General features: G+C 37.4%; 1 protein-coding gene across 1 annotated transcript; it reads right to left on the bottom strand.

Moving 5' to 3' along the window:
* Positions 1-7,738: 7,738 nt before the first annotated feature.
* Positions 7,739-10,904, bottom strand: LOC136242342 (lysine-specific demethylase 2B-like). The gene is made up of 8 exons (XM_066033753.1): positions 10,131-10,904; positions 9,903-10,064; positions 9,758-9,858; positions 9,597-9,708; positions 8,648-9,534; positions 8,538-8,594; positions 8,439-8,491; positions 7,739-8,271 (listed from the first exon to the last, which is right to left on the bottom strand). The coding sequence occupies exons 1-4, from the start codon at positions 10,240-10,242 to the stop codon at positions 9,691-9,693; spliced, it is 393 nt and encodes a 130-aa protein (XP_065889825.1). The 5' UTR covers positions 10,243-10,904; the 3' UTR covers positions 7,739-8,271; positions 8,439-8,491; positions 8,538-8,594; positions 8,648-9,534; positions 9,597-9,690.
* Positions 10,905-15,189: the final 4,285 nt, after the last annotated feature.

The raw sequence follows: 15,189 nt of genomic DNA, 5'->3' as shown, positions 1-15,189 counted from the left end.
GAGAGCAATTACAACGTACATGGTAGCTAGTAAGTTCAAACTGAATTATACATAATTATACTGCTTGTGCAAAGCTAACAACTTAAAAAATGAACTTCAGAAGTGTCATCAGTTGTGCAACATGGCCCCTTACTGTCTTTGCATAATATTATTTATCCGGCTGCTATATATACACTCTTCTTTTGTGGATCCAATTTCTTGTTTACATACTTTTCTTTTTTATACATACTGTAAATAGTACCACCACTCACATTCATCACAATGGACCTGCAGCACAAATTAATGTGGATTTTGTTAACTTTAAAGAGTATACATTCAGATAAGATTAGCTAAAAAATTGGTTCGATTTGGATGCAAATTAATATGGTCGCTATGTTTTAACCAATCAGAATGCAGTATTTTTGATGTGTATTGGATACTGAATCATATCAATATCTATAATATGTTTATATTGAGCTACAACACTACGTCTACTGGCTTAGTGTTTATATCACTTAGAACCATGCATTCAATGATATTCATTGAAATAATCATGAATATCAGTATGCTGGAAACAGTTCTACAAGAGCCTTACAGAAAAGGCAGCACAGACCACTGTATATAATATTATTAATCAATAACTGAAAGCATACAATAACAACTAACTAACTCTTACACATGCAATATTTATATTACAAGCATTCATAAATTACATCACAGTTATATTACATCATGTTGCATCATTACATCATTAACTCTATTACAGGTATGAAGGAGGAGTAGCATTATGTAATAATGGCCTGATTTTTGAATTTTCATTGTATCAATTAAACAATGGGTCATGAATCCAATAGGAAGCAATATATGTGCAGCAATTGCAGCCACAATGTACTGTGTGGAAGAAGAAACAAAATTAAAATTTACCATAAATTTTCAATGTATGTGGTTGCTATGCAACAGCTAGATAATTTTAACTCAACTATTCTAAAGAGCATGCATTATACCAGCTTGTGTAGTTTAAAAGCAATAGCATTTTCCACTGTGGAGAAATGAAGTCATTTATTATAAAAATTCAAGATGGGAATCCATGGGTGCATGGTGGCACTATTGTATTGAAACTGCCAGATACTTTGATGAAATGAAATACATTTGTTGAGCTGACAATGAGATACATTCGTTATAGATTACACCAATGACTAGAAATCAAGACTTATTATATTTAGCCCCCTAGCTTCCTTTGATTTATACTTTTATGACTTACTGCATGTACATAAGTGATATCATTTTTCGTGAAGTTTCCAACCCAGTTGATTATTTCATCTTTATTAATTTTCACTATGTATAGAATTCTTATCAGATCCTACTAGATCAGCAGGACTTAACACAATTCAAGACTGGATCTGCCAGAATTATTGTTTTTATCATATAGCTACCGAGACTGTGGAACAGTACACCAATAACTGATCTATTTCATAAATTAAATTTATATTGAAAAATTATTATTTGGAATGTTCCATTAATAAATTTGCCAGCAATAAATTTTATACTTAGTATATAGTCCCTGCTGCAAATTAATGCTCCTGTTTTATATGAACTATTTCATTATTTAACTATAGGATTCTTCCTATATACCCCTTAAAATTTTACCTATATACTAGTAATTTTATATGTCCAGCTCGAGGTACAGCTACCAGTGCTAGACACTGGTGACACCGGTAGACCCGCAGTTCTGAAAGTATTATTCAATAGCTATTGCAATTAAACTTTGTGCACAATTCTGTAAAGCATTAATTTAAATAGCTATATACCATTTATCTTTGCATAATGTTTACAAATACATGATCAAGTCATTTGATGACTGTAGTAGAATGCTGCAGATGGTCTCAAGCAAATGTCTGGTCCAATTCATTCATTCAGCAGTAGCTATCAGTGCTTATTCTATGATTTGGCAGAAGTGCATGGTATCAGTACATGATACCCTTGAGTCTAGACCCTTGCAGTTATGTTGTAGCTATATATTGTCCTAACAAAATAAGATGTCATGCAGTTTCATCACTTATATCATGCCATCAATATTCTTTTATTTTAAATTGCATAATATAGCTAGGTATGCATCATGCAGTAAAGAAAGTTATATCTTAACCACAGTAAAGCAAAATACATCTTAGCCTTTAGAGAATAGAATAACCATGATCAGATCAAAATATGACTGCTCTATTAGAGTATCTCTGTTCTATACCATATGCGTATTTTGTACCGTACGCGTATGGTATGTACCATACGCGTATGGTACATACCATACGCGTACGGTACGATTTTCCGTACCATACGCGTACGGTATAGACATACGCGTATGGTACGTACCATATGTGTATTATGCCTTTTCTCAGTATCTTCTAGCCTTGCCATCACCTAGCTACAATGGGCTGTCTTTACAAGCATTTCTAGCTGAGCAAACTTAGAACACAACACAACAATCTGCTTACTACTGTACTACTGAGCTGTAACTATAAATTTATTCATCAGCACACTGCATGCATTTTATCCTTGCCATGCATGCCCATGCATTTCCCACTATAGTCCTATACTAATGTACCTAAATCTTATGTACATGATCTCACTTTGTCTGCAGAACTTTACATAAATGGTACTGTGCATGTATGCTACTTTATACAGTAGCTATCAGAAGCATGCAGATGGTCTTATATATATACTCAATTATAAGTGTGGATAACTGACAATTTACAACAGAATTGGGTAAATAAGCAAGGAGAGCAATTACAACATGCATGGTAGCTAGTAAGTTCTAAATGAATTATACATATATGCATATACTGCTTGTGCAAAGCTAATAACTAGAAAATGAACTTCGTAAGTGTCATCAGTTGTGCAGCATGGCTCCTCACTGTATTTGCATTTTTATATACTATGTGCACTCTTCTTCTTTTGAAGATCCAATGTCTTGTTTACGTACTTTTCTTGTTTATACATACTGTAAATAGTATATTCATCACACTGGACCTACAAGCACAAATTAATGTGGATGTTGTTAACTTTAAAGAGTACATTCAGATAAGAGTAGCTAAACACATTGTCTTTCCATCCACAAGTATGACAGTAAGTAGCAAGTAGCTATACAACACACTTAACAATTAAACAATGCTACTTAATATACATTCATTACTGAACTATACATTAGAACTCATAAACTCACCATAAAATCTCTGCCATGTTATGTTTTCCTACTTCATCTCAGCAGGCAATGTACATGCCTCATTCAATAGAAAAGATTCAGCGAACTACAGTTTTAAAAAAATTATTGCACAACTAATTACTATGCACATCAGTCTTAGAGTATAGCATGTCTAATATTGCTATAAGCTACAGCCATGCAGATTTACATTAATTTACAAACTAAAAACATCACTTTCTCTACAGTTATATCTCTTTGCTACCTCCCTCAATGTTATTGTATCAGCATTCTCCAGGTCTTCCTCTGTTTGAGCAATCATTATACATTGTACTTCTCGAGCTCATCTGATTAAAATTGTCTGTTCAACACACCTTTAGTGCCACCAGGCATAAATATCCATTTTTAAGTGGAAGCTAGTGTACTAACAACTTAAAGGTAAACAATAGATTATATGTAGCAACAATAGAATAAAATATTTAATGAAATAATATATATATGCCAGAAAAAATTGGCTCCATTTGCCAATGGATGCAAATTATTTAATATGGTTGCTATGTTGTAACCAATCAGAATGCAGTATATGGATAACTATATCAAAATCTTATGTTTATATTTAGCTACAATGCTATACCTCTACTGGCTTAGCGTTTATATCACTATGCATTCCAGTTATATTCATTGAAAAATCGTGAATATCAATATGCTGGCACAATTCTACAGCCTAAAAGAAATGAATGTCTTTTGTCCTAAATAATGCTTTAGAAGAACAAACTTCAAATTTCAGTTTCTGAGTAAGACAAGGAGCATACTGCTCTTGTTTTATGTTGAAGGGATAATTGGGCACCTTTAAACCCAAACACATTTTTACAAAGTTCATATATACAAGTATATAGAGAAACCCCTAGTAGAGTTTTGGGTAATATCGCTCTATATAGCTTTTAATTATTGTACTAATCTTTGACTATCTTCAGGAGTATTTGTAAACACATAAATATTATGTGTGGGTATTGTTCTAATTGTAGGGAAGTGTAGGCAGACCATTTATAGGCAAAACAGACTACTGTATATAATATTATTAATCAATAACTGAAAGTACACAATAACAACTAACTGTTACAACTACAATACACAATATTAATATTACAGGTATGCATAAATTACATTATATTACATCATGTCACATCATTACATTACATCATTAACTCTATTATAGATATGAAGGAGGAGTAGCATTTGTAATAATGGCCTAGTTTTTGAATTTTCATTGTATCAACAATGGATCATGAATCCAATAAGAAGCAATATATGTGTAGCAATTGCAGCCATAATGTACTGTGTTGGAAGAAGAAACAAAAATTAAAATTTACCACACGTAGTCAGTGTGTGCAGTTGCTATGCAACAGCTACATAATTTGTGACTGGATTTGCAAAAAGGTACCTTTTTCACAGACAAAATTTGACCCATGCATATTTTGAAATTCGGGTTTTTGAACATATACCTTATAATTGTGCATGCCTGCATGCAATTATCCATGAGTGTACAGTATAGCTACTAGTATCTATCTGCATTTTGATACTAAGAGCAAGTTTATCAGTGTAAAGAGTCAAGTGTTACATCATTTTGTTTGCTGGTATGTAAAATGTGTGGAAAAGGTACCTTTTCACAAATCTGGTCATTTTAACTCAACTATTCTAAAGAACGTATACAGTATACCAGCTTGTGTACTTTCAAATCAATTACACTGTGGATAAATGAAGTCATTTATTATAAAAATGCAAGATGGAAATCCATGACAAATAAGGTAGTAGACAGCAGGACGAGGCAATAAATCAATATGTACAAAAGTCAGAAGACATCAAGAAAATAATCCACAGGTGCTTACATAAACCATCATAATTATATGGGTGATGGCTCTATTGCATGTATTTTGTGGAACTGTCAGATACTTTGATGAAATGTCAGATACTTTGATGAAATGAAATGAACAGAAAGACTAGCCCCTCCCCCCCTCCCTCTTCCCCGAACAGAAATGAAAGCAGAGTGCCATCAGGCGTAGTCAATAGGTACGGCAGTGCAAAAACCTTCTGCTTGATATTATACGCATACCAGGTTAGCTATACTCAGATGGTACGATTTTCCGTACCATACGCGTATGGCTGTACCGTACGCGTATACGCATACGGTATGTACCATACGCGTATGGTACAAAATACGCATATGGTATAGAACATCTCGATCTTCACTGAACAGAAACCGCTAAGCCAGTCTAGGAGACTAGCCCCTCAGTTCCCCCTCCCTGAAAGGAAATGAAGGCGGAGCGCCATCCAGCATAGTCAATAGGTATGCACATGGCAGTGTAAAAACCTTCTGCTTGATATTATACGCATAGCTACCATGCAGGTTAGCTATACTCATATGGTACGAAATGCTGTACCATACGCGTATGGTTGTACCGTACGCGTATACGCATATGGTATGTACCATACGCGTATGGTACAAAATACGCATATGGTATAGAGCAGCGTTATTAGCTGCCGTGTTACAGGACCTCGACGCTTTTGCAGGCACCTCGTGAAAGGAGGGATGGAGGTACAATTGCCAGCTAACCTTTATAGGAATAGGAAAGGAACTGAAAAAAATTCGTTGTAATCTGGCGAGGGATTTGTGTAAATTGGCTGCATTAAAAGCTTCATGTATAGCAGAGATGTCAACAGGGCTGGTGTGTAAAGTTGAGGACTCGGAAGCACCAAGCTGCAGCAGTTCAAACTCTGTGGCCCAGGACAGCACTAGTGTGATCAGTAGTGCAACCATAAATTTAAGGGATAATGCAGATATAGCCACTACTAATGATAAAGACTGGACTGGTGATGTGTGGGTTACGCATGGAAAGCACAGCTTAAAGCTTATGGATAAAGCAGCAATTGAACAAGGTGAAGAATTAAATGATAAACACATAAAGATGGCACAATACCTAGCAAAGACCCAGTTCCCTGTTACTGGTGGCCTAGAATCAACTCTTTTACAAGGCAAAAAGAGAAAAGGCAGTTGCACAGTCAACACTGTGCAAATAATTTATTGCAACAAAAGGCGCCACTGGATAACAGCCTCAACAAAATTTGGTGAACTTGGAAAGGTTGATATTTATGATACGATGTTTCACAAGTTGGATGCTGAGACACGTACTACCATTAAACAGCTGTTTGGTTTGAAAAAAGCACATGACATCAACATGGTGGCTATGCAATGCCAGAAAGGTACCACAGATTGTGGGCTATTTTCCATAGCTACTATGGCCTCACTTGTCTTTGGTGAAGACCCTGGTACCGTAAATTATGATCAAAGCAAGCTACGGATGCACCTTGTTGACTGTCTCTCACAAGGCAAGCTCTCTTTATTTCCAAAGACATCCTGTTAGAACTGAACTTAGCTACTGTATTATAATAATTTCATGTAATGATTTCTGTACAATGATTAAATTAAATGATTTTACATAATTCTGTACAATTAAATGATTGATTAAAGAATTATAATCTAATAGTTGAAGTCAAGTGTATTCATTCAACACTTACTACATCAGTAATACCAGCTGCTTTGAATCCGTTCTGGATAATATCAGGACGTTCTGAAATGTATTTGTGCAGCTCTTTAATCCACTGTGCACTAACAGGCTTCATTATGCTTAAAGGAAAGTTGATAGGTGCAGTTGCTCCATTAATGAAAACTTGTTCAGAATACCATTCTTCAAATTTGCTTTTGAGAAAATGCTTGGCTGGCTTATTGACACTAAGGTCCAAAGGTTGTAATTGGTCAGTACAATTGGCTGGTACCAAAACAGTGTCAACGAAACTATCTTTAAGCAGCTGTAGAATGTTGTTAGTCAACTGGGCTTTAAAATTGTCAAAGATGCAAAGTGCCCGTTGATCTTCTGGTAAACTCTTCTCTGTTTTCTGCTTACGAATAAAGGCAAGATGATATTTTGGATATATTGAAGTGTTGTTTCCTCATTCGACCAATGGTTTGCCGTGTATGTGATGTCCCAACCTTCTGGAAATCTTATTTCTGGCAAGCATTTCGGGGATTTACCCTGATATATTAACTGTGGAGGAAGAAAGATGCCATCCATTGTAATGCCAAAAATAGCGGTTATGTGACGCTTATCATCCACACCAGCAATTGGTACCATTTTAGAACCTTCCTTGGCCATTGTCCATGACCCTACTGGAACATACTTTAGTGCTGTGTGATCCCAATTAATGATGAGATATGGGGGGATCTCCTCAATGTAAACTATCTTTGAAATGTCTGACAGGTAATCATGCTTTAACTGCGAAAAGTTCTCTACAGACAGCTTAGCTTTGGTGTTGGCTTTTCGCTTTACAAATTGCAATCTTTCAAGCAGGTATCGACTCCAATCTTTAGTTAATACTGGCATAGTTTGGCCTGGGCCTTCTTTACTACCACGTGCTTCTTTGATTTTTCTCTTAAGTATTCCCTTAGCACTAGTTCTAACTACGGCACCATTGACTGGGCCACCAATTTCACGAAGATGGATAATGTATTGCTGAACCTCCAAGTCTATTTCTTCCTGTAAGGTCAAAGGGCGACCGCGTTTTTTCATTGGCAAAGTCTTCACATCTAAGTCCGGACTTACTGCTCGCTTCTTAGCTTCTTCCACTCGTAAATCCACTTCTCTGCGGTACGCATCTCTCCAACCTCTAATCGTGCTTTCTTTCAGAACGTCAGCCGGAAAATCCGGTTGATATCTTCTAATGGCATTTATCACTCCGTGATCCGCAGCGTACTTTCCTACAACAGCCTTTTGATCTTGAGTCACCTTAATGTACGGTGATCGCTTTTCCTTCAGTGCAGATGACACCTCCTTGTTCGCTTCTCTGATGCAGTCACTGCTTATACGGGCACTTAAGGGCCCCTCTGGGTCTGGCAATGTCGATTTTTTGAGCTTAAAATACCTCAGCAACGCCATGTGTTCAACATTTTAAAAAACAGAGCGTTCCTAAAAATTACTAAGAATGTCAAATGTGCCGCGGCGAGCTTGTGCTTGAGCTTGTGCTTGAGCTTGTGAATGGCTGCTTCTCTCCTACAAAATACGAAGTGATTTGCAATGTGAATAAGGTACAGTACTTATTATAGTTTTACGTTTTTTCACACAAAGTATTCGAGGGGAAAACATTCGCTGTTGATAGCATAATCGCGAAAACCGCGAATATTTTCCCCCTCGAAAATTTTGCCGTATACGGTATGTACCTGAGTAAAGTAATAGTCTACAATGCTCTCTCCATCATTTCATGCAGGGCATACTGAAAGTACATGCTAGTTGTAATGTCATGTTATATAGTTGCTTACCATACAAACAAAAATTCCATAGTCACAGCTGTTAGTCTGCAGTGGCATATCAGGGTACTGAAGTAAAACGATATTGATCAATTTGTTATTACTACCTGTAGCCATCTTACTTGTGATAATGCATGTATATCTTTCCATGTGACTCCCATCTTTGCAACCAACCATTCTTTAACAAAGCAACACAATTGGGATGGGTGTTTGCCACTGAATCGTACAGCCACAACTCCTTCTTAACAGGGTGCAATACCTATGGGAGTACATGCACATGTCAAACTGAAATATATAGAAAATCATAGTTGTACCACTAGTATCCAGTGTGACTGATTGATGTTAACTGGAACTACCCATAAATTAGTCACAAATGTTAACTAACCAAACATGATGTTACAATGTACATGTAGCTACTAATACAGTGTTACTTACATTATGATACCACTTTTTAGCCAAATCCAGGTCACGGCACATACTGTTGTACAAAAAGGAAGATGCAACAAAGGCTTTCTTCCCATTCTGCATACAAGATACCATTTTGGTAGTACTAAACACACATGTTTGTAACTTGTAAGACGTACCAATTCGGAGGAATAGATTGCAGCAACCTTTGGAAATGTAATGATTGTCTATAGCATAGGCGGCGGAAAGGGGGGGGCTAGGGGGCTAAAGCCCCCCCTCGGTCTGCTGAGGGGGGGCTTAGCCCCCCTCAGAATGATATCACACCGAAATTATCTTCTTGGAGTGGGGCTGAAAACCGTGATAAAGATCGAGATACTCTAATAGAGCAGTCACTCTAATAAAGTAGTCAGTGTGTAGCGAGCTATGTAAGGATTTTTATGTAGTTTATCAGCTAGAAATGGTAGCTGGTGAGGTGGAAAGCTCTTGTCAGTTGGTTGTGACCTTTTTTTTTTTTTTTTGGTCTCACCTTACCAAACTATAGAAATAAGTCTGGGTCAGCTCAGCGGAGCCCCCCCTCATATCAACTACTTCCTCCGCCGCTGGTCTATAGGATTATACACATAAGATATAAGATACAGTTTAACCCTCTCATGTGTGGTTTTTTACCTTGTCTGTAAGCCAGTTGCCAGGGAAGAGCAAAAACATCCACATCCATCATATCTGATCACCCCATTTTCCCAAATATCCCTTGTTGTGCTTCTCACCATATATCATAAACCTGTAATAATGAAGTATAGATATGTACAAAGTCTTAGTATGTGCAATACCACATCTTTAATTTCTGGCTTCAGTGTCCACCATGAAGACTTATCAAGGTCTACCCAAATGTCTGTACTCTCAGTACAATGAACACTGGCTGTCTGTTGGCCTGTAATATTGGCACATTTTGTTACTAACTAATTTATTACAAACCTTTACCAGTACAACGCCTGTTTACACAACATTGCCTCTTCTTTCCAGACCCACCATACTTTGTCATATCAAGACATGCAGAGCACTTCTCGCAATTCTCGGATTTACACCCAACGCAATCTCCACATCGACGTGATCGTTTCCTTGCTGCAACTGGATCTCCTATATATTATGTAGATTGATTGGCATATCACAGTTAGTTGCATGTACAGGTATATGTATACTTACTTGCATCATTTGTCTGTGTCTGAAGATCATCTGTGTTAATGCTACGTTTCTTCTTAGCTTTTGATGGCCAATACTTTGAAGAATATTTCGGGCGGCCACGATTTTTGTACATGGTTTAGGATGGATAGAAGTTTTCTTCACAGGTAATGGTGTAGCTGAAGGTGTTGCCAATTGTTCCATTTTCACCGCTTCAAATGTCAATTCTTCTTTGTTAATTGTTGTTTCTTCTTCCTCATTGGAACAGTTGATAGCAGTTGATTCTTCTTCCTCATTGGAACAGTTGATAGCAGTTGTTTCTTCTTCCTCAATGGAACAGTTGATAGCAGTTGTTTCTTCTTCTTCAAGTTCTTGTTCATGTAGGGTCACCATTTCACACTGCACAGGAGATTCATCAAGAATTACATCAAACTCATCCGCCTGAACTGGCTTTTCTTGTGTTGGTTGATCCTCATCATCACAGCTTACAATTACACACTCAGATCCTGAATCCCATTTATGTAGCAGTGTTTCTACTGTACTGTACATTTCTCGAAATTGAACCATGCCAACTGTGCTAGCTTGAACTGCAACTTTTTGGCATAAGCTTAGCATCTTCTTGTACTTGGAACTTGATTCAGTGTTCCTTGAACAGGTGGCTCTTGCAGTACATCATACACAGCATTATTACCTGAATTTTCATTGTGGAAGCTTTCTTCTATGTCTTGTGATACAAAATCAATCTGGTATGATTTCAGCCATTGCTGGTGTATTGTGGTAAGCTCCACTAAGGGCAAACCCTTGTGCAAACGGGCACTGATTATGTGCCTGCAAGGGAGTAGTATAGTACTCCAAAATGAGCAAGTGCACTCACTAGATTCCATGTTCACCTTGTGAATGCGGTCTTTAAGTAAATGGAACTGTTACCAGTGGACCATCATCACTGGAAAACTCGTAATCTACTTTTTGGGCCACTTCTAACTGATGCTGTAACAATCTGATAGCATATCCAGTACATGCTGCAGTGATGTCCTTCATCCCTGGCATATGGTCATGTTTGGTGGATACTGTAGTAAATTGTTCAACAAAAGCTTGGTGGCTACTTTCTTGATTAATGAATTCCACAAAGGTGAGTAATCATTCAAACATTTCAGAAAGAGAGGAAGCTCGCCCCATCAAATCTTTGAGCTTACTGTGACTACATTCCAGTCTGTTGTTTGTGGTGTACCAAAGTGAACACTGCAGTCCCATTGAAAAGAAACCCACATATCAGTGCAATTATTCCAGTTGTCAAGAAAGTATTTCTCAAAGCTAGGATTTCCAAGACGCACAATCTCTGCCAAGTAATCAACATATTCATCCATATTTTCACTGTACACCATGTCATGTAGTACTTTTCTTAATCCATCCCTTCTTTTCTTTAGGCACTTCAACAGCTTTATAAAAACATTTGATGACATGGAACTGACAAAACAGGATTGTTGTGTTGGGAAGTTCCTCTCTGAGTACAGATAGTTCAGTAAAATCTTTGTCGATGATGACAACTTTTGTGTTGCTATAACTTGGGTGGCATTGCTTAAATCCTTGAATAATAGCTGATAAGTGCTGTGCGCTTTCATCTGTTGTGGCAGCATAAAAACTGTTCTGCCATGACCATTTCCATCCTCAATCGTGAAAGAATACAGTGGCATGCGTGATGCATTTACATTGTAGGTACCATCGATCATAATTACCTCTGGGAACTTTTCATATAAGCGCAATAAATGAGAAGAGGCAAAGTAAAAGATTGACAGTTCATTGGCTTCATTAACAATCACACCTCCTTTGCTACCCTTATCACTTTGGATCTCCTCCTCCAGTCGATCAATAGAGATCTGTGCCTCGTCACGTTTGCCTTTTGATTCTAGTTTAGCTTTTGTTCGAACGTTTTGAAGATCCTTGAGTACAATTTGCTTCCCAAATTGTTTAAGTATGTACTGTCTAACCAATTTTAGTTTTGGTCTCATGGACACAACATTTGTGACCTCCTTTAACTCGTCACCATCAAGCCGGCGTACAGAAGGGTAGTGAGGAATGATGTGAGCTCCAATGGGATGACTGTGATTCAGATTACATATCTGTACAGTGAATTTCTGGACACTGGTTATATGAAATGTACAGCTCAGCAGAACACTTCAAAGCAAAGTGGTGTTGTGTAGGCCTGATCCCTTTACCCCTCTTCCTTGCTTCTCCATAATGTACACCCCTGAAGACACATGTATACTTGCATAATTTGTGACCGAATCATGCAGGCTTCCACACATTCAATTCTTTGACTTATGGTCTACCAGCATGCTGTTTACCTGAAATTTTTACACAGTGCTTCCTTACCATTATAATACTACAGGTGGAAATTTGAAGCTGATGGCATATTCCTACATTGAGTTATAAAAAAACTGGATGTGTGTGGAGTCCTGGACTCCAAATTCAGTATATTGTATAAAGTATGGGTTAGAGGTCAAGGTGGCCATATGTAATGGCATGTATTGCTGGACCAAGGACCAGGTAAATAGTTCTTAGCTATATATGACGAGTTACACATACATTGTAAGTCATCCTTAGTTTCAGACAATTCCCCCATTGCTGAGCTTTATCCGTTTTCCTTACACACACACACGCACGCACGCACGCACGCACCCACGCACGCACCCACCCACGCACGCACGCACGCACGCACGCACGCACCCACACACACACACACACACACACACACACACACACACACACACACACACACACACACACACACACAGATGCACTCAGTATCAAAATTTTTTTTTCAAATAATAACATTTTAGTCATGTATGACTATCACCTTTTCAATGATGATGATGATGTCCTAGTTTGGATTCCCCCAACACAATAGGACGGAACATGATTAGAAGACTGGGGTTAGCAAGCGAGGTGGCAGAGGCCATCAGATCGTCCAATAATACAAGTACTTTACACGCTATGTGTAGTATAAAAATTTCGGGAAACGTCATTCTACTCAATTACCCGAATAACTGACAGTTATAAACTGCTTGGTAACTTATGATATTCTGTCCATTTTAACAGCTCTATTCAATGTAGCAAAAGCTACAAGCAGTTACCCAAAACATGTGCTAAAAAAGAAACAAACAAAAAAAACCGAGTCCAGTGATTGTACACCACAGGTAGCTACACATTATGTCTGTACAAGATTAAAAGACAGAACCTCTAACCTATAGAGCACAAAGGCAAATCGTAACTCCTCGTTGATTCTTAATTCACTACCAGCTTTCTGTCTCCGTTTGTTATACTCTTTCACTGACTGCGAATTGAACCGTCTTAATGGATGGTGGTAATCACTCTCTAATAGCTTCACAGCTTCTTCAACTTCTTTGATAGTTTCAAATGTTCTTCCAATAGCAATGGGTAAACTATCCATTTCAAATTGCCACTAGAATTGCTGCTAAAAAACAGTGACACTAAGTTCAGTATTCTTCCATACAGAATTGGGATTGATAGTTATCAATACTCAGGAAAATGTCAGTGTCAATAGTCATTTAATGGCTCTTAGCGCCACCAACAAGTTGGTGTCAATAGTCACAGCCTACAAGGCTAGCTGGCTATCGTTTTGTCAGATCAGAAGAATCTTAAAAGTGAAAGGCTTCTTTAAAACATGCTAATTATATTAATGCTGAAAGGCTTCTTTAAAACATGCTAATTATATTAATGCTGAAAGGCTTCTACTACTACTACTATGAAAATTCCTGAATCACTGGACCTCGCACTGAACATAGTAGAATGCAAACTTGGAATCAGAAATGCTGCAGCCTACTGCTTGATGGTATCGCCATATCTCACAAGTCTGCAGGAGAATGACTCGCTGTCATCAGAATGTCCTTGAGTTCACTGAATCACTCAAGCTTATCCTCTCTTATCTTATTTATTCCCTTACCATGTGCATGGGCTAATTCATTACAAACCCAATGTTTACAGAAACTCAAGAGATAGGAAAGTACATCTTTGAAGGAATATACAAATGCAAATGTGTGGGTGAATGTGCCTGTGTGTTTGTAGTGTGTGATGACAGTAAGTGTATGATCATGTCACAAAACAATTGGTACATTCATAAATGCAAGCAAGATCACATCTCAGAGCACTACCAGTGGCCTCCATTGCATGGAATCATTAATTTAATACAGTATTCTGATGCATTGCCAGTACACCAAAAAAATTGGAATTTTCAACTAGAGTAGGGACTATATCAATAAAAAATGCTGTAGTACACAATATTAAATCACAGTAAAATAATAAGAAGTGTTATGTTCTTACTGTGCTCACACTTCTTATTGTTTTACTGTGATTTAATATCATGTACTCAGGCTGCCAAAAAGGGAAATCATCAACAAATTGTTTGGAACATAAATTAGTGATGATAGTTGACTATTTGACACTACAAGACAAGTCTGCCAGAACAGTAGAACAAAATGAAAGTATATAACATAGACCATCTAAACTCATTTACATACTCTTGAAGTATTGCACATAATTATTTAGTGTATTTCTTATACTGCATACCACAACTCTTGTCTACAAAACTAGATCATAGTGACTTTGTGTTTGCCTGTTCTGTATGACACTCCACAAAGTGCTTCATGTCAGAGCTACTTTTCTGTTTCTGTAAGTATGCCATTATTTGTTTGAGCCTTATAGATTGTGTAAATTTGAACCAGCTTTTTATTGTAAGACTCAGCTACCTGTTGAGATAAATCTTTATGAATCCAGTACAGATGTGATACTTAAAGGTATAGGTATGATTATTACAGGATAATCCTGATCTTTGCAATTTGAAATAAATACTCGATGATTTCTCTGCTAACTGTATATTTGCTCACAAAGAGTACACCAGACTGAAGTAAAAACAAAATGGGAGGAGGGAGGGGGGGGGCAACAGACTCCTGCATCTAACAATCATAGCAATTCATATAACTGTTTCTTTTGTGGCAAATAATTAGTGTAGTCAATGTACATGTTAGGTTATCAGTGCAGGTCGCTCTGATACACCCTCAGAATTGCA

This window comes from Dysidea avara, chromosome 13, assembly GCF_963678975.1.
Source record: "Dysidea avara chromosome 13, odDysAvar1.4, whole genome shotgun sequence".
Lineage (NCBI taxonomy): Eukaryota > Metazoa > Porifera > Demospongiae > Dictyoceratida > Dysideidae > Dysidea > Dysidea avara.
This window is presented reverse-complemented; position numbering and strand designations above follow the sequence as displayed.

Bases quoted from the DNA above. Each gene is read 5' to 3' on its own strand.
- LOC136242342 (XM_066033753.1), bottom strand. From the start codon at position 10,242: ATGTACAAAAATCGTGGCCGCCCGAAATATTCTTCAAAGTATTGGCCA. The intron at 10,065-10,130 runs GTAAGTATACAT...CATAATATATAG, and splicing joins GACACAGACAAATGATGCAA to GAGATCCAGTTGCAGCAAGG. The intron at 9,859-9,902 runs GTTTGTAATAAA...CCAATATTACAG, and splicing joins CAGGCGTTGTACTGGTAAAG to GCCAACAGACAGCCAGTGTT.